The sequence below is a fragment of the Pituophis catenifer genome, unplaced genomic scaffold (genome assembly GCF_029215685.1).
Source record: "Pituophis catenifer annectens isolate HBS135680 unplaced genomic scaffold, rPitCat1.0.hap2 SCAF_2, whole genome shotgun sequence".
NCBI classification, from domain to species: Eukaryota; Metazoa; Chordata; class Lepidosauria; order Squamata; family Colubridae; genus Pituophis; species Pituophis catenifer.
Window position 1 is genome coordinate 294,221,129 of NW_027256882.1, and position 22,044 is coordinate 294,243,172.

At 48.3% G+C, this 22,044-nt stretch overlaps 1 protein-coding gene across 1 annotated transcript in view; it reads right to left on the reverse strand.

The window, feature by feature from the left end:
• ARID3C (AT-rich interaction domain 3C) overlaps window positions 1-22,044 on the reverse strand; it is a 123,137-nt gene that overhangs the window by 20,766 nt on the left and 80,327 nt on the right. The window contains exon 4 of the mRNA XM_070934582.1: window positions 8,157-8,229. Within this exon, the coding sequence (XP_070790683.1) occupies window positions 8,157-8,229 (73 nt within the window). The remainder of the gene's footprint in view (window positions 1-8,156; window positions 8,230-22,044) is intronic.

Here is a 22,044-nt window from a genome sequence, read left to right on the forward strand (position 1 = left end):
TCCTCTCCACAAACCCCTCTTCCTTATAACGCTGATGGTGTTACCTAGTTATGTAATAAAACGTCTGCAAGAAAGCACGCAAGCTCAGGGAGCATTAAGGGCCCTAAAGTTCTCCTCCTGCTGCTCCTTCTCCTCCCCCACAAATCCCACGCTCTTCTAGCACTGGTGATATTACCTAGCTGGGTCATGAAATGTCTGCAAGAAAACATCCAGGTTCAGGAAGCCCCAAAGGACCCCACAGTCCTCCTCCTCCTCCTCCTCTCCCCACAGCCCAGTCCCTTCTAGCACTGATGACATTACCTAGTTGGGTCATGAAACGTCTGCAAGAAAACAACCAAGCTCAGAGAGCACCAAAGAACCCACATTCAGGTGGGGTTGCATTAACGGAGGGATACAATCAAGATCAATTGAGGTCCTAATACCACTCTATAAAGCCTTAGTAAGACCACACCTAGAGCACTGCATAGTGGTCACCACACTCTAAAAAAGATGTTGAGACTCTAGAAAAAGTGCAGAGAAGAGCAGCCAGGATGATGAGGGGACTGGAAGCTAAAACATACGAGGAACGGTTGCAGGAACTGGACATGGCTGATCTAGTGAAGAGAAGGACCAGGGGAGACAGGATAGCAGTCTTACAATATGTGAGGGGCTGCCACCGAGAGGAGGGGGGTCAAACTATTTCCCAAAGCACCCAAAGGCCAGAGAAGGAATAATGGATGGAAACTGACCAAGGAGAGATTCAACCTGGAAATAAGGAGACATTTTCTGACAGTGAGAACCATCAACCCACGGAACAGAAGTTGCCTTCGGAAGTTGTGGGAGCTTCATCACTTGAGATTTTCAAGAAAAGATTGGACTGGCATCTGTCAGAAATGGTGTAGGGTCTCCTGCTTCGGTGGGGGGGTTGGACTAGATGACCTACAAGGTCCCTTCCAACTCTGTATAATCCATCTGTCTGTCTGTCTGTCTGTCTGATCACCCTCTACGTTATGAAAAAGGTGTCACTCTCTTTTGAGAGGAGGAGGAGGAGGAGGCCAGAGTGAGTCCAGTTTTAATTCTTACGGAAGTGCTCTTCTCCCTTCTGCAAGCGGAAACTAAGCCGTCCATCCAAGCGGGCTGATAAAGAACCAGATCCTGGACGGTGGAGGAGGCAACACACTACACACACACACACACACACACACACACACACACACACACAAAGTGCAGATGCCTCCGTGGCCTGCAGAGTGTCCCTTTTCTTCAGAGCAAAACAGAGAAGCCCCCCAGGGCTTTAGGGAAGGGCCATGAGAGAAGAAGCAACTGGCCGGACAGGCTGGACCGGCCTGGTCAGTCCTGGAGAGGCCGTCCACTTGTCTGCCAAGGGTCAGCCAAGGGCTGAGCAGAAGGAGGTAGGAGAAGGAGACCTCCTGAGCCAAGGAAGGCTCCAGACCCCCAGAATAATTCCAACACCTGGGAGGGGTCTGGGGTGAAGATCAGCCTCTTCTCCACCTCTATTTGGGACCCTCCTCCCCTTTTGAGTCCCCAAATCCCCCCAAAAAGGGGGGGGGTTGGGTGGCCCTGCAGGGGGAGGAAGATCAGGGAGAACCAGTTGCTCCGGAAACACCCAGCTTGGATAAATATTGAAAAAAACAACAACTCACACACACAACCTGTTCTTCCCCGGTAGCATCATTGCCCAGCAATGCGGTGATTGTGGCAGAACCGACAAATTTGTGGCTGCGAGTCACGAGTGGGGGGGGGATGGAGAGGGGAGTTCTAAAGCAGAGGCAGCCGTGAGAAAGCCCAGCCTGGCTTCCCGAAGGCTGCTCTGAAAGCAAGTTTCTAGCTCTCGTGGAGCCTTCTCCGGCACGACTGGTCTCAAATGTGCAGGAAGTCCTCGGCTTACAAGAATTCGCTTAGTGACCGTTCGAAGTTACGACGGCGCTGAAAAAAGCGGCTTAGTTAGGACCTGTTTTTACACTTAACAACCATTGCGGCTGTTAGGAAATGACTATTACCTAACTTGTTGGGTTGGCAATATATAAACCCTCCATATAGCTTTAAGACTGCTGTATTGCATCATACTGTGTCCTGATTGGTTAGCTCTGTAGCCAATCTCCTTAAGAGGGAGCTAGAAACATGGTTAGTTTCTCTTTGCTGTTCTTGCTCTCTGATATCTCTGTATGCTACTGTTTGCAAATCCAGAAGAACTGTTTATTGTGAATGACTACGACAACTGGTAAGAAGACTTTGTTATTGGATTATCCCTGGACTGTCGTTTTGCTATCTCCTGCTTTATATGTGTATGACCTGGACTGTTTATTGGACTTATTATTTCCTGAAAGTAAACACAACTCAGTGTATCTGTGTGTTGGCTGTGTTTATTTGTAACTACTCTCAATCGCTTTCATGTGCACACCCTTGCTGCTCAAGGGTTACTCCGCGAATTCCTTAACAGCGGCCTCCCCTGGGTCAAGTGATCCAAATTCCAACACTTGACAATTGACTCATTTTTATGACGGTTGCAGTATCCCGGGGTTACATGATCCCCTTTTATGACCTTCTGACAATGCGGAACCCGGATTCACTTAACAATACAGGTAGTCCTTGACTTACAACAGTTCGCTTAATGACCAAAGTTACAACGGCAGTGAAAAAAAGTGACTTATGACCGTTTTTCACACTTACGACCGTTGCAGCATCCCACATGATCCCATCATGGCGACTGTCTCGTATTTATGGCAGTTGCAGTGTCCCAGGACCCCGTGATCCCCTTTTGCGACCATCTGAGCAGCAAAGCCAATTGGGAAGACAGATTCACTTACGAACCATGTGACTGACTTAACAACCACGGTAATTCACTTAACAACCAGGGCAAGAAAGGCCGTAACATGAGGCAAAATTCACTTAACAACTGCCTTGCTTAGCAACAGAAAATTTGAGGCTCCATTTTGACCATAAATCAAGGACTGCCTGCAAGCAATGAAAGGAAACATTAAAATTATTTAGTCTATGTAATGAGTCGATGCTACTTCCTTGTTTGACCCCTCCAGCAGTCGTGGGGGAAAAGGATGCTGTGAATGGCATGGAAACAGGTGATAGGAAGTCCCCGGTTGGAGATAAACTTTAGTTGTGTAATTTATACAGTTCTGGTGTCAATTCCATTCTGCTCCTGATCTTGCTGGGTACAACTCCATTTTCTCCATTTTCATTTTTCTACGGAGCTTCTCGCTCATCCAGGTCCTGGTTGTCCCAAAGGTGCTTTTTCAGGAGGCAACTGGACTTTCTGGTTTTTTCTTTGAAGATATTTCGCTTCTCATCCAAGAAGCTTCTTCAGCTCTGACAGGACGGTGAGGAAGGGAAGGATTTTTTTTTTTAATTTGATTTATATGCCGCCCTTCTCCGGAGACTCAGGGCGGCTTACAATGCGTTAAGCAATAGCCTTCATACTTTTGTATATTTTATACAAAGTCAGCTTATTGCCCCCACAAACTGGGTCCTCAATTTACCTACCTTAGAAAGGATGGAAGGCTGAGTCAACCTTGAGCCTGGTGAGATTCGATCTTACTTTAATTGCAGATAGCTGGTGTTAAATTACAGTGCTTCTGTCTGTTGAGCTATCCAGGCTCCTTATATTATATTCCTTGCAGACAAAGCTGGTCATTTGCATCCTTTTAGAGGGTCGTTGAGGCCACCTGGAGGTTTATCTGTAGTCCTCAGGGTCACCTGTGTAGTGCAAATGGTTCCTGTAGCTGCAATTTTTGGGAAATCGGTTGGAAATTTCCCAAAATTTCCATCCAGTCAGAGCTGAAGAAGCTTCTTGGATGAGAAGCGAAACGTCTTCAAAGAAAAACCAGAAAGTCCAGTGGCCTCTTGAAAAAGCACCTCCGGGACAACCATTTTCATTTATACCACCAACTTCCCAGCAACTCAGTCTTCCCAGCTGTGGGCTGGGGATCGATGCCGGCCTACTCTGCAGGGTTCTCAGGAAGTCACGCTTGCAAGATTCTTTATTGAAGTCAAGAAATTAACGAGTATGAAATTTGTTTTTATGAAAGGGAAGAGAGATCTGATAGCAGTCTTCCAATATCTCAGAGGTTGCCACAAAGAAGAGGGAGTCAAGCTATTCTTCAAAGCACCTGAAGGCAGAACAGAAGCAACGGATGGAAACTAATCAAGGAGAGAAGCAATCTAGAACTAAGGAGAAATTTCCTGACAGTGAGAACAATTAACCAGTGGAACAGCTTGCCACCAGAAGTTGTAGGTGTTTCATCACTGGAGGTTTTCAACAAGAGATTGGCAGCCATTTGTCTGAAATGGGATAGGGCAGTGATGGCGAACCTTTGGCACGCGTGCCACAGGTGGCAAGTGGAACCATATCAGTGGGCACACATGCGCGTGCCAGCCAGTTGATTTTTGGGCCTTCTGAGCCCCCTGAAAGTCGGCAAACAGGCTGTTTCCGGCCTCCAGAGGGCCTCCAGGGGGGTAGGGAAGGCTGTTTGCGCCCTCTCCAGGTTCCTAGAAAGGCTCTGGAGCCTGGGGAGGGCGAAAAAATGGGCCTACCAGGCTCACCAAGCCATCGCGTGCCAAAAGCGAGGGAAGCGTGGGGGGGTCGCGTACACATGCACAGGGGTGGGGCGCATAGAATTATGGGTGTGGGCACGCACACATGTGACACTCCCCCGCACTCCCCCCGCTTTTGGCATGCAATAGCAAAAAGGTTAGCAATTACTGGCATAGGGGGTTGGACTAGAAGACCTCCAAGGTCCCTTCCAACTCTATTACTCTGTGAATTATGTTGAGCCTGGATAGTTCAACAGACAGAGCACTGTAATTTAACACCAGCTGTCTGCAATTAAAGTAAGTTTGAATCTCGCCAGGCTCAAGGTTGACTCAGCCTTCCATCCTTTCTAAGGTAGGTAAATTGAGGACCCAGTTTGTGGGGGCAATAAGCTGACTTTGTATAAAAAATATACAAAAGTATGAAGGCTATTGCTTAATGCCTTGTAAGCCCCCCTGAGTCTCCGGAGAAGGGTGGCATATAAATCAAATTTAAAAAAAAAAAAAATCAGTGGAAGGGCTTGCCACCAGACGTTGTGGGTGCTTCATCCCTGGGGGTCTTTAAGAGGAGATGGGATAGCCGTTTGTGCAGAATGGGATCGAGTCTTCTATTTGAGCAGGGCAGGGGGGTGGACTGGAAGACCTCCGAGGTCCCTTCCGGGCCTGAGATTCGATAAGATGCCAGTTTGAGCAAGGATGACTGCAGCCTTGCTCCCGCTAAAGGCCAGGAACTGCAGGGCCATCCTCCCCAGCCAGCGGGGGGGAGGGGGGGGCACACACGAAATCCAGGAAGGCTGGAGCATAAGTGGGGGGGGGGGCTGCCCCCCAGCTTCTCGCGGGTGGGAGGTTCAAATTGTGTGAGGGCCAGGAGGCAGGCAGAGGCTCCGCTGAGTGTGATTTCTCTCCTTCAGGCAAAGCGGGTGGGGTGGGCACCTTGCCCCTTATCTCTCCTAGAGGCAATCGATGGGCATCAACAGACACCCCTCCTCGCCCAGGAGAATCAGCACACACGGCCCCCCGCCTCCCCCCACCCCGGAGGGATTCGATCCCCTGCAGGAGCCTCACAAAGGGCTTTCCAATAGAGAGAGCCACAAGAAAAGCTCTTAATTAGCACCCTTATCGCAGGCAGGAGAAAGCAGCTTAATTAGTTCAGGGAGAATAATGAGGGCCAGGAGCACGGTGGAGGGGGCTGTGAACCTTGGGGGAGCCCCCCCCATCATCTGCAGGTAGCCCAGATCCTTCCTTCCTTCCTTCCTTCCTTCCTTCCTTCCTTCCTTCCCTTCTCCCTCCCTCTTCCTTTCTTCCCTCCTTCCTTCCTTCCTTCCTCCGTCCCTGCTCCTTCCCTCCCTCCCTTCCTTCCCTTCTCCCTCCCTCCTCCTTTCCTTCCTTCCTTCCTTCCTTCCTTCCTCCCTCTTCTCCTTTCCTTCCTCATCCCCTCCTTCCTTCCTTCCCTCCCTTCCCTTCTCCCTCCCTCCTCCTTTCTTCCCTCCTTCCTTCCTTCCTTCCTCCCTCCGTCCATGCTCCTTCCCTCCCTCCCTTCCTTCCTTCCCTTCTCCCTCCTTCCTCCTTTCCTTCCTTCCTTCCTTCCTCCCTCTTCTCCTTTCCTTCCTCATCCCCTCCTTCCTTCCTCCCTCCCTCCCTCTCAGCTCCTTCCCTCCCTTCTTCCCCTTCTCCCTCCTCCTTTTCTTCCTTCCTCCCTCCCTCCTTCTCATCCTCCTTTCCTTTTCCTCACTGACCTGCTATCTTATTCTCTTTCTCCCATTTTCCATTCCTCCATTTCTCCCTCCTTCTCTTCCTTCCGTCCTCCCTCCCTCCTTCATTCCATTTTCTCACTCATCTTTCTTCCTTCTTCCTCCCTCCCTCCCTCCTTCCTTTTCCTCACTGACCTGCCTATCATATTCCCTCTCTTCAGTGGTGGGATTAAAATTTTTTTACTACTGATGCTGTGGGCATGGCTTGGTGGGTGTGGCTTGGTGGGCGTGGCAGGGGAAGGTTACTGCAAAATCCCCATTTCCCCCCTATCAGCTGGGACTTGGGAGGCAGAGAATAGATGGGGGCGGGGCCAGTCAGAATTTTTACTACCGGTTCTCTGAACTACTCAAAATTTCCACTGCCGGTTCTCCAGAATTGGTCAGAACCTGTTGAAACCCACCTCTGCCTCTCTCCCATTTTCCTTCCTCCCTTCTTCTCTAAACTTCCTTCCTCACTTTCCTCCCTCCCTCCTTCCATTCCTTTCTTCCTTCCTCCTTCCCTCACTTTCCCTCCTTCTTTCTTTCCCCCCTTTCCCTTTTTTTCACTGACCTGCCTATCTCATTCCCTCTCTCCCGTTTTCCTCCCTCCCTCCTTTTTTTCTCATATTTTCCTTCCTTCCTCCCTCCCTCCCTAATCAAAATTTGAACTCTTGGCAACTGACTCGTATTTATGACGGTGGCAGTGTCCCAGGGTCACGTGATCCCCTTTTGCGACCTTCTGACCAACAAAGTCAATGAGGAAGCCAGATTCACTTAACAACTGGGTTACTCACTTAACAACGGCAAGTGATTCACTTAACAAGAAAAGTTGTAAAATGGGGCAAAACTCACTTAACAAATTTCTCACTGAGCAACATACATTTTGGGCTCAATTGTGGCTGTAAGTTGAGGACTACCTCTGGTCTTTAGCTCTCCCCTCTTGCTGTGTACCCCTTCCCATGTTTGTGGAAGCAATAAGTGAATTCTGGATAAGCTCAGGGGCTCTCTTGCCAATAGCGTCCTTAGCTGGCACGGGGACACAAGCGGAGGGAGTTTGAGTCACCCAGCTCTGGCTTCCATCTTGACTTTTTTGACCCCACCTGCGGCAGCCCTGGGGTGGAGGGGGGGCCCTTATTCAGCCCCAAAGCCATTTAATGGCAGTCCTGATGGAGGGCCCTCCGATCCGACATTGGAAATCGGTGCTGGGTTTTGTTATCGGGCCGATTGGGATGAAGAGGAAGCTCCAGCAATTGAGGGGATTCGATAAATGCTTTAACCTCTGACCTCGCCTCCCCCGACCCATCAAGCCATAGAGCCCCCACCCCCACCCCCCACGGCCTCTGACGCCAATCCAGAGGTTTGCCATCAATTAGAGCCCTTTGCCAACCGCTGAATGGATGAAGCTGTGCGCGATCAGCCCCGACAGGCAAAGGCCGAGGTTAATGGGGGGCTAATTAAGTGGGAGGGGCAGGCAAGGATTGCTCTGGGATGGGAGGAAGGGAAGGAGGGAGAAAAGGAAAGGAAAGAGGGAGAAGGAAGGAAGGAAGCGATGGATGAAGGAAAGAAAAGGAAAGGGGGAAAGAAGGAAGGAAAGGGATGGAGGAAAGGAAAGGAAAGAGGGAAAAGGGAGAAGAGAGGGATGGAGAAAAGGAAAGAGGGAGAAGGAAGAAAGGAAGGAAAGAAAGAAGAGCAAGAAAAAGAGAAATAAAGAGAAAAGAGGAGGGAGGGAGGGAGGAGAGGGAGAAAGAAAGAAAGGAGAGATGGAGGAAAGAAAATGAAAGTGCAGGCAGGCAGGCAGGAAGAATGTAAAGGAAGGAAGGAAGGAAGGAAGGAAGGAAGGAAGGAAGGAAGGAAGGAAGGAAACTTTCCCCGCCCCCCACTCACCTCTCTTCTGCATGAAGCTGAAGAGATCGTCCAGAAATTCCTTCCGCTTGGGGTCTCCGTCCAACTCGTAGAGCTGCAGAGGGGAAAGAAACAGTGGGTATCAGTTGGGGTGGGCTGACAAGAGCCCCCCCCCCCCCACAAGAGCAGATGGAAGGGAAACTGAAGAGGCCGGGGTAAGCCACTCAGACTCGCTTTGCGTAATGAGAGAGAAAAAAAGGCAGTGGAAATCCTAAATGCAGAAACCCCCCCTCCCCATTCTGCATTACTCAAGATGGGGGCGGGGGTTCCTCATCCTTCTTCCGGGCGGGTTGTTCAATATTCCCCCCTCCCCATCCACAGATCTCTTAGTGGTCTCCCTACCACATCCAACCCAGGCAGCTGCAGGGAAAGGCTGTCTTTCCTACCTTAAATGCCCCTAGCCCTACTGAAACCCCCCCCCACACACACACCTATTTCCAAGCCTTCCCCAACTCCAGAGATTGTTGCAGCTTCTGGGCCAGCTTGCTTCTTCTTCAGAGGGGCTGCCACTCCCAAACACAACACACACACACACGCACACGCACAGACACAGAGGAGACCTTCACTAACAAAATTGTTCTTTTGGAAATTGAAGTATCATCAATTTTACATTTCCTTCCTTCCTTCCTTCCTTCCTTCCTTCCTTCCTTCCTTCCTTCCTTCCTTCCTTCCTCCCTTCCATCCATCTCCTTCATTCTACTTCTTCCTTCCCTTCCTTCCTTATTTGTACCCTATGACTATCATTAAGTGTTGTACCTTATGATTCTTGACGAACGTATCTTGTCTTTTATGTACACCGAGAGTGTACGCACCAAGAGAAATTCCTGGTGTGTCCAATCACACTTGGCCAATAAAGAATTCTGTTCTATTCTATTTTCTCCTTCCTTCCTTCCTCCCTCCCTCTCTTCCTTCCTTTTTTCTACTTCCTCCCTCCCGCCCTCCTTCTTCCTTTTCTCTCCATCCTTCCTCCTTCCCTCCCTCCCTTTCTTCCTTCCTTTTCTCTCCTTCCTTCCTTCCTTCCTTCCTTCCTTCCTTCCTTCCTTCCTTCCTTATTTGTACCCTATATCATTAAGTGTTGTACCTTATGATTCTTGACGAACGTATCTTTTCTTTTATGTACACCGAGAGTGTACGCACCAAGACAAATTCCTTGTGTGTCCGATCACACTTGGCTAATAAAAAATTCTATTCTATTCAAAAAATAAATAAAAAACCCCAGCAATGTGCTTTCTTCCTGGACTCCCATCCCTGCCCTTCTCTTTCCTTCCAGCGAGAGCCCCCTCCTCCTCTGCCCCAGAACAACCCTGTAGGGCTTTGGCCAGCTGGGGGGGCCATTACAGCATCTAATTCTCCCTTCTCCTCCCCCCCCCAAATTCCTGAAGCTTGCAAGCGGCAAAGGGCAGCTCCACTTCCGCATCTTCTGGCTGAGCCGTGATGGATGGACTCCGCTCGCCGGACCCCCAGGAGAGCCATAGCTGACCGCCCCCAGCCTCCCACCCCAGCAGTGACCTTTAACCTCTGTGCGGGTGGGAGAGATAAATATTTGATGACAGACCCTGATCTCCGCTGAGCCTCCGCTGACACCTGTAGGGATTACATGCAAAGCCCCTGCGCCCCCCCACTCCCCTCCCCTCCATCAGGGCAATTAGCAAGAAGGGGGCAGCTCCCAGATGACCTCTGACCTCTTAGCATCCAGGAAGAAATATTGATGGGGAAAGAGGGGGAACCCTGGGCCTCTTCCGAGTTTTATAGGGAAGACTCACAACTCAACCACAGAAGCAAAAACAAGTTTAGGAGCCAACACAATTCTAGGCTGCATCAACGGAGGGAGAGAATCAAGATCACGTGAAGTGTTAATACCACTTTATAAGGCCTTGGTAAGGCCACACTTGGAATCCTGCATTCAATTTTGGTCGCCATGATGTAAAAAAGATGTGGAGACTCTAGAAAGTGTGCAGAGAAGAGCAACAAAGATGATTAGGGGACTGGAGGATAAAACATATGAAGAACGGATGCAGGAACTGGTTATGTCTAGTTTGACGAAAAGAAGGACCAGGGGAGACATGATAGCAGTCTTCCAATATCTCAGGGGCTGCCCACAAAGAAGAGGGGGTCCACCTATTCTCCAAAGCACCTGAAGGCAGGACAAGAAGCAATGGGTGGAAACTAATCAAGGAGAGAAACAACCTAGAACTAAGGAGAAACTTCCTGACAGTTAGAACTTTACTTTACTTTTACTTTTATTTGATTTGTATACCGCCCTACTCCCGAAGGACTCAGGGCGGTGAACAGCCAACAATAAAATACATACATACAAAATTTTAAAAAACAGAAATAAAATCGAATTAAATAGTTTGGCCCAGACAGATTAAAACCCCAATCAATTTAAAACAGGTTTAAACTTTGAAGATTAAAAGATATTAAAAATATTAAAATATTAAAATTGTTTAAAAAGAGGGAGAAAGTTAGGCCAGGCCCGCCTGGTGAAATAAAAAGGTCTTGAGAGCGCGGCAGAAGGTGCGCAGATCCGGGATCCTCCGTATCTCCGGGGGGAGCTCGTTCCAGATAGTAGGTGCCCCCAGAACAATTAACCCAGTGGAACAGCTTGCCACCGGAAGTTCTGAATGCTCCAACACTGGAAGTTTTAAAGAAGAGACGGAACAGCCATTTGTTTTAAATGGTATAGGGCAGTGATGGCTAACCTTTGTGCCAAAAGTGGGGGAGCGTGGGGGGGTCACACATGAGTGTGCCCAAACCCATAATTCAATGCCACCACACACACCCGCGCATGCACGCACAGCCCCCCAAAGCTCCCCCTACTTTTGGCATGTGATGGCACGGTGGGCCCGGTAGGCCTGTTTTTTGCCCTCCCCAGGCACCAGAAGCTTTCTAGGAGTCTGGGGAGGGTGAAAACAGCCTTCCCCCCCACACCAGAGGCCCTCTGGAGGCTGGAAACAGCCCATTTCCCGACTTCCGGTGGGCCCAAAAGGCCCGAAAACTAGCTGGCCGGTGCGCACATGCACGCTGGAGCTGAGCTAGGGCAATGCTCGCATGCCCACAGATATGGCTCCACATGCTACCTGTGGCACGCATGCCATAGGTTCGCCATCATGGGTATAGGATCTCCTGCCTGAGCAGTGGGTTGGACTAGAAGACCTCCAGGGTCCCTTCCAACTCTGTTATTCTGTATTCTATCCTGAGGATTTGCACACCGAGGTTGGAAGATTTTGTCTACGAAGCAAGCCATTATTTCATTTTGGGGGGTGGAGGGGAAACAGAAGGACTTATACCAGTGGTGGAATTCAAATTTTTTTACTCCCAGTTCTGTGGGCGTGGCTTGGTGAGCGTGGTGTGGCTTGGTGGGCATGGCTTGGTGGGTGTGGCAGGGGAAGGATACTGCAAAATCCCCATTCCCTCCCCACTCTGGGGCAGCCAGAGCAGTGGTAGGTTCCTCCCGGTTTGGCCCGGTTCGGCCAAGCCGGTAGCAGTGACGATATGATGTCACCGAACCGGTTCTCTTTGTTCGGGAGCTGGGCCCTCCCGCCCCCTCCGCCCCGCCCCCCACATTATTCTTACCTTTTATTTGGCCCCACCCCAGTGGTGGGTTCCTCCCATTTCGGTCCGGTTCGGCCGAGCCAGTAGCGGTGACGATATGATGTCACCGAACCGGTTCTCCCCCCCTGCCCTCCCCCATCCCCCCACCTCCCCACGTTATTCTTACCTTTTATTTGGTCCCACTCCCAATCTATTGCTGCCTCCTGAGTCCCAGCTGATGACTAGAGGGAAAAAAACTGTTTAAACTCTTGCCGGGGGGCTTCAAAGGGCCGCCCTACAGCTGATCAGTGTTAAAAGCAAACAAATGAGTCGGGTCGTAAGTGCAAGGACTGGTTGTAAATGCGAGGACCTTCCAGAAATGACTCTGACCAGCTAGCCACGCCCACCTAGACACATGACCTCCAAGCCACACCCACAAAATAAGCCACGCCCACAGAACCGGTAATAAAAAAATTTAGAACCCACCCCTGACTTATACCAGTGGTGGAATTCAAATATATTTACGGTTCTGTGGGCGTCGCTTGGTGAGGGTGGTGTGGCTTGGTGGGCATGGCTTGGTGGGTGTGGCAGGGGAAGGATACTGCAAAATCCCCATTCCCTCCCCACTCTGGGGCAGCCAGAGTAGTGGTAGGTTCCTCCCGGTTCGGCCCGGTTTGGCCGAGCCGGTAGCAGTGACAATATGACGTCACTGAACCGGTTCTCTTTGTTCGGGAGCTGGGCCCTCCCGCCCCCTCTGCCCCGCCTCCCGCACTATTCTTACCTTTTATTTGGCCCCACCCCCAATCTATTGCTGCCTCCTGAGTCCCAGCTGATTGGCTAGAAGGAAAAAAACTGTTTAAACTCTTGCCGCAGGGCTTCAAAGGGCTGCCCTACAGCTGATCAGTGTTAAAAGGCAGTGTGGTGGTAGACCGGTGCCTCCAAAAATAAATGAGTAGACCGGTACAGCTCTGCAAGCAGTTAAAAGCCTGGTAGACCAGTACCTCTGCTAAATCCTAAAGAAGTGTCACATGACCATCAAGCCACACCCACAAAATAAGCCACACCCACAGAACCGGTAGTAAAAAAATTTAAAACCCACCCCTGAGCCAGAGGTGGTATTTGCCGGTTCTCCAAACTACTCAAAATTTCCGCTACCGGTTCTCCAGAACCTGTCAGAACCTGCTGGATTTCACCCCTGGTTTATACTCCTTGCAGACAGCTGGTCATTTGCATCCTTATAGACAGTCGTTGAGGCCACTTGGAGATTTGTTAAACCCTGCCATCCTCCACCATCCAGTCAGAGCTGAAGAAGCTTCTTGGAGGAGAAGCGAAACATCTTCAAAGGAAAGCCCGAGTGGCGTAGGAGGCTAATGCCTCCTACTAAGGCAGCATTTAACATCCAGCTGCCTGCAATTACTGCGAGTTCAATTCTCACCAGGCTCAAGGTCGACTCAGCCTTCCATCCTTTCTAAGGTGGGTAAAATGAGGAGCCGGTTTGTGGGGGCAATAAGCTGACTTTGTATAAAATATACAAAAGGGTGAAGGCTATTGCTTAATGCATTGTAAGCTGCCCTGAGTCTCCGGAGAAGGGCGGCATATAAAAATAAATAAAAATAAAAATAAATAAAAATAAAAATAAATAAAAATAAAAATAAATAAAAATAAATAAAAATAAATAAAAATAAATAAAAATAAAAATAAAAATAAAAATAAATAAAAATAAATAAAAATAAATAAAATAAAAAGAAGAAAGTCCAGTTGGCTCTTGAAAAAAAGCAGCTTTGGGACAGCCAAAAATCTCTACAGAAATTGAAGATTAAGGCATCCTGCCAATCCTACCCACTGCCCTGCATGCCCTCAGCACGGAATAAACTTTCACTGCCGGTGGAAAATAAACCGCTCCGTCCGATGGGGAAAAACCGGGGAAATCCCTTGGCTTGGCCAGGCGTGCCTTCCTGCGTGCCAACTCTCGCCTTCCAGCTCAGCTTGGCACCGATCCTGCCAGCAATTTGCATTCCTAAGTGTCTGTGTGGCTGCCAGACAGAGCTCAGATGTCATTAATCAGGATTTGAGGTCACCGCTATTCCGCGGCTTGGCACGGCAGCGGATGGGAACGGGCGCTGTGCCAGCTGAAAAGGCGCCAGCTCAGCAAGAAAAGGCTGTTAACCCTTGAACGGGGGTGGGGGGGTGGGGGGGTGGCACAGCCAATTTACCTGCCCTCCCTGTTTCTTGAAGAGCCTCTGCCACCACAAAGGGGGACAAAGAGACTGGACAATCATTCAGCTGAAATGGTACATATATGGTCTCCTGCTCGAGCAGAGGGTTAGACTAGAAGACCTCCAAAGTCCCTTCCAGCTCTTTATTCAATATTTCCAAACTCTGAAGCCTTTTGGGCAATGGGAAGAATGACGGGGGGGGTTGCGGGGGGAGAAGAGGGGACAGCTGGGGGAAACCCCTGGGGAAACGTCTCTATTTCACCAATCGATAAAGGAGGAGGTTTGTAGGTTGGGGTTGAAATGAGGGGTCCTTGGTGCTCTCTGAGCCTGGTAGTTTTTTTTTTACAGACGTTTCATGACCCAACTAGGTAACATCTTCTGGGCGAAGAGGAGGACTGTGGAATCCTTGGTGTTCTCTGAGCTTAGTTGCTTTCTTGCAGACGTTTCAAGGCCCATCTAGGTAACATCATCAGTTCTGGGGGGGGGATAGGATTCAGGTGGGCAAACACCACTCCCTTCCAGTACCGATGATGATGTTACCTAGTTGGATCATGAAATGTCTGCAAGAAAATAACCAAGCTCAGAGATCATTCAAGACCCCTTAATCCTCCTCCTCCTCCACCTCCAACTGCATTCCCTTCTAGTACTGATGATATTACCTAGTTGGGTCATGAAATGCCTGCAGAGGAAGCCACCGAGCTCAGAGAGCATCAGAGAGGACCCCACAGTCGTCGTCGTCCTCCTCCTCCTCCTCCTCCTCCCCCTCCTCCCCCTCCTCTCCTCAACCCCCCTCCCTTCTAGCTCTGATGATGTTACCTAGTTGGGTCATGAAACGTCTGCAAGAAAACCATCAAACTCCAGGGACCCCTCATTTCACCAACCAACCCTCTTTACCGCAAGCTCAGCGAACGGCCTGACGCCAATTTATTTATTTTTTTATTTTATTTTATTTTGATTTATATGCCGCCCTTCTCTGGAGAGTCAGGGCAGCTTACGTTGCATTAAGCAATTGCCTTCATACTTTTGTATATTTATACAAAGTCAGCTTATTGCCCCCACAAACTGGGTCCTCATTTCACCTACCTTAGAAAGGATGGAAGGCTGAGTCAACCGTGAGCCTGGGGAGATTCGAACTTACTAATTGCAGACAGCTGGAGTTAAATTACAATGCATTAGTCTGCTGAGCTATCCAGGCTCCTGGATAATAAAAATAGACATTTGCAACAAGTCCTGGAGATCCTTGCCAGGGGAGGACCCTCAATGCATTCCCAAACAAAGCTGGGATTTAAGGGGCGTGTTTGACCCTGGATACTTACAACCTGCCAGTGGCCCTGGGGGACACCTACCGTCTTATATGCTGCCCCCCCCAAAGTTTCAAAAGGGCTTCCCCCCACCCCAGGCCCATCTGTTGGGATGCATCTGCTCTGGACCACACGTTAGCTAGGATCTAAAAGCATCTTAATGAGCACCAACGAAAGCAAACAGCAGAAAGAATTACTAAGCGCTTTCTCACACCCAGGATACAGTGTTTATTTAATTACTCACTACCCAAGATAAATAGCATCGATTTAACTTTTATTGGAATGAGAGGCTGGTTCACTTCCAAGCCACGTTTCTCTTGGGGCTAAAAACCAACCAAATTCCGAGCAAAAAAATCTCACAACAGGAAAGAAAGACCCCTTTGATCCAGTAAAATAGGGGTCTCCAACTTTGGCAAGTGTAAGATTTATGGAGTTCAACTCCCAGAATTCCCCAGCCATCCAGCCATGGCTGGCTGGGGAATTCTGGGAGTTGAAGTCCACAAATCTTACACTTGCCAAGTTTGGACAAGTCTACAGTCAAAGTCAGAATGACATCTCTCCCGTCATATGGGTCACTCTTGACAGTCCTCGACTTATAACCATTCGTGCAGCGATCCTTCAAAGCAGGGTGGATTTGATTTAAATCGAGTTGATTTAAATCACAATTTAAATCATGATTTAAATCACTAGTAAAAAGGCTTGATTTAAATCAACTCGATTTAAATCCTAATTTTTAAAGAGCAACTGTCATCTCTGCTACTCCTTTGACCCACTGTTGACAAACCGATAGTCCCAGTGTTGCAGAATATACAGCCTCCTCATGCTACATAACTGAGCTCCATTTCATGCTGAATAAACTAAATTATTTATGTATCTTAAATAGAAAACTATCTTACGATAGATTTTTACCCCAAAAGTTTTTTATTAAAATAAATTCAATAAAAATCAAAAAAATCCAATTTAAATCAAAAAAATCTGATTTTTTTGATTTTTTTTTAAAAAAATCATTGATTTTTATCCACCCTGCTTCAAAGTTACGACGAGGGGACTGAAGCGACGTACGGCCGCTCCTCGCACTTAACGACCACCGCGGCCTCCCCAGGGTCACACGATCAAAATCGGGCGCTTGGCAATGCGCTGTCTCGCATGAGTGCCGCAATCGCCACCGGCAACCACTCCCATCCAGCTTCTGACAGGCAGAAGTCCAATGGGAGAAGCCAGATTCGCTTAATGACTGTGCAATTCGCTTTACAACTGCAGCCATTCACTGAACAGTTGCGGCAAAAGTGAGTTCTCGGCTCATTCTGGTCCCAGCCTGACATTTTTTTGTCAATTTTAGTGGGGGGCCTGCTGCTTGGATTTATGGGCTTTGGATTGAACCCCAACTTTCTGAAGTTCTGTCTTGTTTTGACGTGGGTGAAACAAATATACAACGCATGGTAAAAAAAATAATAATACTATTTTATTAATTGTGACAATTTGATTGTGACAATCTCGGATCCCTTCTTGACTTTTCTGAACCCCACCTAAGGGATGTTCTTCCCCCAAACAGGACCCTCATCTTGCAAACGTCCAACCTCACAAAAGGGACAAGGCCGGTTTTCCTACCAATTAATCAGAACAATTAACCAGTGGAACGCCTTGCCACCAGAAGTTGTGGGTGGCTCCATCACTGGAGGTTTTCAAGAAAAGCCTAGACAATCACTTGTCTGAAACGGTCTAGGCAGGGTCTCCTGCTTGAGCAGGGGGTTGGACTACAAGACCTCCAGGGTCCCTTCCAACGCTGTCATTCTGTTAATCATCAGAAAAAGTCCCTGGGTTTGCAAGTGAGATGCGATTTGGGAACTTGGAACCCAGCCCTGTTAATGTTGTTAAAGGCAGCCTGGGCTAGACTGGGGTTGGATTTAAAGGGGCAAGCGGAGAAGATATAGTGCATGACACAGATGCCAGCTTGAAATTTTTCTAATCTTTTTTTTCCCCACCAGTTTTTGTGTTTCTTCTTAAAGTGAAAGGCAGAAGAAGTGGTAATGGAATACATCTTTTTTGCTCTTCTCTGCACACTTTTTTTTTAAAATTTGATTTATATGCCGCCCTTCTCCGGAGACTCAGGGTGGCTTACATTGCGCTAAGCAATAGCCTTCATACTTTTGTATATTTATACAAAGTCAGCTTATTGCCCCCACAAACTGGGTCCTCATTTCACCTACCTTAGAAAGGATGGAAGGCTGAGTCAACCTTGAGCCTGGCGAGATTCGAACCTGCAGTAATTGCAGGCAGCTGGTCTTAATAACAGGGTGCTTTAGACCACTGTACTACCAAGGCTCTTTCTGGAATCTCAACATCTTTTTTGTATCATGATGACCAGAACTGGACACAATATTCCATGTGCGGTCCTACGAATGCAGTATCAAGTGGTACTAACACTTCACATGAATTTGAGGTTATCTCTAGTTGATACAGCCTAGGATTATATTAGGTTTTTGGGCTGTTGCCGCACACCACTGGCTCATATTAAATGATGGTCCACTAGGACTCCAAGATCCCCCTTGCAGATAGAATAGAATGGAATGAAATAGGATAGAGTAACATAGGAATGAAGAATAGAAAAGAGTAGAGTAGAGTAGAGTAGAGTAGAGTAGAGTAGAGTAGAGTAGAGTAGAATAGAATAGAATAGAATAGAATAGAATAGAATAGAATAGAATAGAATAGAATAGAATAGAATAGAATAGAATAGCTGGATATTCCACAGCAAAAAACCACAGCAAAAGAAGAGGGAGCCAAGCTATTCTACAAAGCACCTGAGGGCAGGACAAGAAGCAACAGGTGGAAACTAATCAAGGAGAGAAGCAACCTAGAACTAAGGAGAAATTTCCTGACAGTGAGAATAATTAATCAGTGGAACTACTTGCCTCCAGAAGTTGTGGATGCTCCAACACTGGAAGTTTTTAAGAAGATGTTGGATAACCATTTGTCTGAAGTGGTGTAGGGTGTCCTGCCTAAGCAGGGGGTTGGACTAGAAGACCTCCAAGGTCCCTTCCAACTCTGTGATTCTATTCTATTCTATTCTATTCTATTCTATTCTATTCTATTCTATTCTATTCTATTCTATTCTATTCCATATTTCTATTCCATTCCATTCCATTCCACTCCACTCCACTCCACTAGATTCCATCCCATCCCATTCTATTCCATATTTCTATTCTATTCCATATTTCTATTCTATTCTATTCTATTCTATTCTATTCTATTCTATTCTATTCTATTCTATTCTATTCTATTCTATTCTATTCCTGTGCATTTAATTTTTCTTGCCTAAGTGTAAAGCCCTGTAAAACCTAAGCTATGCAGGGTGGGGAATTCTGGGAGTTGAAGTCCGCATCTCTTAAAGTTGCCCGTCTTGAGCCACACGGCACTCCCTCCTTTGATGAAAGGAGCCGCACAGGGGTGAAATGCTCCCAGTTCGGACTGGATTGCCCGATCTGGTAGCAATGGTGGTGGGTGGTTCGGAGAACCAGTAGCAAAAATCCCTGCCCCCCCCCCAGCCCCCGCATGCCCAGCTGAGCCGCGCAATCATCAGAGGCTTTTTTTTTCTTTTTTACTTTTAAAAGCATTTTTTCTTCGGCCAAAAAAATGCTTTAAAAGTGAAAAAAAAAAAAGCCTCTGATGATCACTCAGCTGTGATTGTCAGAGCCTTTTAAAAGCATTTTTATATGGCCGAAGAGCTTGTAGAAAAGGCCGAAGAGGTTGTAGAAAAAAATGCTTTTAAAAGGCTCTGACGATCCCAGCTGAGTTGCCTGATCATCAGAGGCTTTTCTTTCTTTTAAAAGTAAAAAAAAAAAAAAAGAAAAGTTGGTCACGCCCATCCAGTCACATTACCCGCACCACCACCACCAAGCCACAACCCACAGAACCTGTAGTAACCAATTTTACATTTCACCACTGGAGCCGCATCTCCCAAACGCCACAGGTGAGTTTTAGACTAAGTTTTGGAAATCCGCCCAGAAGCTACCAAGCTGCTTCCATGGAGGCTGGAAAGATCAAAGACCTCCCGCCGGCTCCTGGCTTCCTCCCAACAGGCCGTTGAGACATCGGGATGCTCTTCAGCCAACCTGGCGGTTCTCCCAGGACTTCCAGGACTGACCAGGACTTCCCCTCTTGCATCATAGCAGCTTTCAACTGGAATAATTGCTGTAGAGGCAGAGAAATTGGACTTTGGTTTTCGGCCAATTCGGTTCAAAAAACAGAGTGAGTGGCCAGCGGGATTGTCTCCTGCAAGCTGAAGGGCTAGGAGAAGATCTCTTCCCAGATGTTTAGGACGATGGAAGTGATCGAGACAGCAGGGATGTGAGGGAGAAAGGAAGGGAAATCGGCGACTTGGGTAGCCTCCCGAAACTCTTGCAGGGGAGGGTGGATTGCTGATCTTGACTGAATGTGGGAAAATGTTTCCATCAGAACAGAGCTGGAGGGGATCTTGGAGGTCTTCTAGTTGAACCCCCTGCTGAAACAGGAGACCCTATACCCATGATGGCTAACCTTTTTGCTGTCGCGTGCCAAAAGCAGGGAGAGTGGGGGGGATTGCATGCGCGTGTGCCCACACCCATTATTCAATGCGCCCTATCCCCCCACGCATGCATGCGTGACCCCGCCCCCCTGGCTTTTGGCACATGATGGCCCTGTAGGCCCGGTAGGCCATTTTTTTGCCCTCCCCAGGCTCCAGAGGCTATCTAGGAGCCTGGGGAGGACAAAAACAGCCTTCCCCAGCCCCCGGAGGCCCTCCGGAGGCCCAGAAACAGCCCGTTTCCCGACTTCCGGTGGGCCCAGAAGGCCTGAAAATCAGCTGGCCAGGGCACACATGCGTGCTGGACTGAAGTAAGGCAATGCTCACGTGCCCACCGATATGACTCCGTGTGCCACTTGTGGCACCCGTGCCATAGGTTCCCATCACGGCCCTATACCATTTCAGACAAGGGGCAGTCCAGTCTCTGTTTGAAAAACCTCCAATGATGAAGAAGCTACAACTTCTGAAGGCAACTTCTGTTCCACTGATTAATTAACAGAGTAACAGAGGTGGAAGGGAGCTTGGAGGTCTTCTAGTCCAACCACTATACCAGTGATGGCTAACCTTTTTGCCATTGCGTGCCAGGAAGGGGGGGTGAGGGAGGTTCACACCCGCGTGTGCCCACACCCATAATTCTATGCATCCTGCCCTGCGTATGCGTGCGCGACCACCCCTCCCTCCAGCTCTATCATAGATCCTCTCTATGCATCTGGGGAGGGTGAAAACAGCCTTCCCCACCCCCTCGGAGGCCCTCCGGAGGCCCGAAACGGCCCGTTTCCCAACTTCTGGTTGGACAGAAAGTGACTTTTTTGCTGTCCCCAGCCTCCAGAGCCTCTCTAGGAGCTGAGCTGGCGTGCCCACTGATATAGCTACACATAGGTTCGCCATCACGGCCCTATAGCATTTCAGACAGGTGACTGTCCAGTCTTTTCTTAAAACTTCCAGTGATGAAGCACCCACACCTTCTGGAGGCAACTTCCATTCCACTGGTTAATTGTCCTCACTGTTAGGAAGTTTCTCCTCAGTTCCAGGTTGCTTCTCTCCTTAATCTTTCTTTATCTTTATCTTTCTTTTATTTGATTTCTATACCACCCTACTCCCGAAGGACTCAGGGCGGTGCACAGCCAAACAATAAAAACACATACATACAAAATTTAAAAGTAGATTAAAATCAAATTAAATAATTTTGGCCCCGACAAATTTAAAACCCCAAACTATTTAAAACCAATTTTAAAATTGAATATATAAAATACTAAAAGATGTTTAAAAATTAAAAATCTTCTATAAAAGAGGGGGAAAATTAGGCCAGGCCCGCCTGGTGAAATAATAAGGTCTTTAAAGCGCGGCGGAAGGTGCGTAGATCCGGGATCCTCCGTATCTCTGGGGGGAGCTCATTCCAGATAGTGGCTGCCCCCACAGAGAAGGCTCTCCCCCTGGGGGCCGCCAGTCGGCATTGTTTGGCCGACGGCACCCGGAGGAGCCCCTCTCTATGGGAGCGTACCGGCCGGTAGGAGGCTATTGGTGGTAGTAGGCAGTCCCGCAATCAGTTTCCATCCATTATTTCTTGTCCTGCCTTCGGGTGATTTGGAGAATAGCTTGGCCCCCTCCTCTTTGTGGCAGCCCCTCTAGATTAAAACAGATTAACAGAATTGCAGGGAACCTTGTAGGTCATCTAATCCAACCCCCTGAACAGCCACTCACCCCCCGCCCAAATGGAATAGTTCTATCCTGTCCCCCCCTTAGTCCTCCTTTTCTCCAACTAGCCAGGCCAAAATCCTGCAACCGTTCTTCGTATGTTTTCGTCTCCAGGCCTTTGATCATCTGAGTTGCTCTTCTCTGTACTTTTTCCAAAGTCTCAATGTCTTTTTTTTTTTTTTTTTTTTGTAATGTGGTGACCATAACTGGATGCGGGATTCCAGGTGTGGCCTTACTAAGGCTTTACAAAGCGGTACTAACACTTCACGTGATTTTGATTCTATGCCTCTTGTTTTATACAACCCAGGATCGTATTAGCTTTTCCGGCTGTTGCCACACATAGCTGGCTCAGTGAATGGGGAATACTTGCGACGGAGGTGGCTTTCTAAGACCAGGGAAGAGAAAACATCCTGAAGATTTTGCAAAACGGGAAGTATAAAGGAGAGGAGGGTGTGTCAGGTTTCGATGTCATCTCAAATAAATTGCACTCCCAAACAATTAATCTTTGCTGAAATATTCCATTTATTGAGTACGACAGATCTGGCCCCGACTTCGTCGTAGCCGAT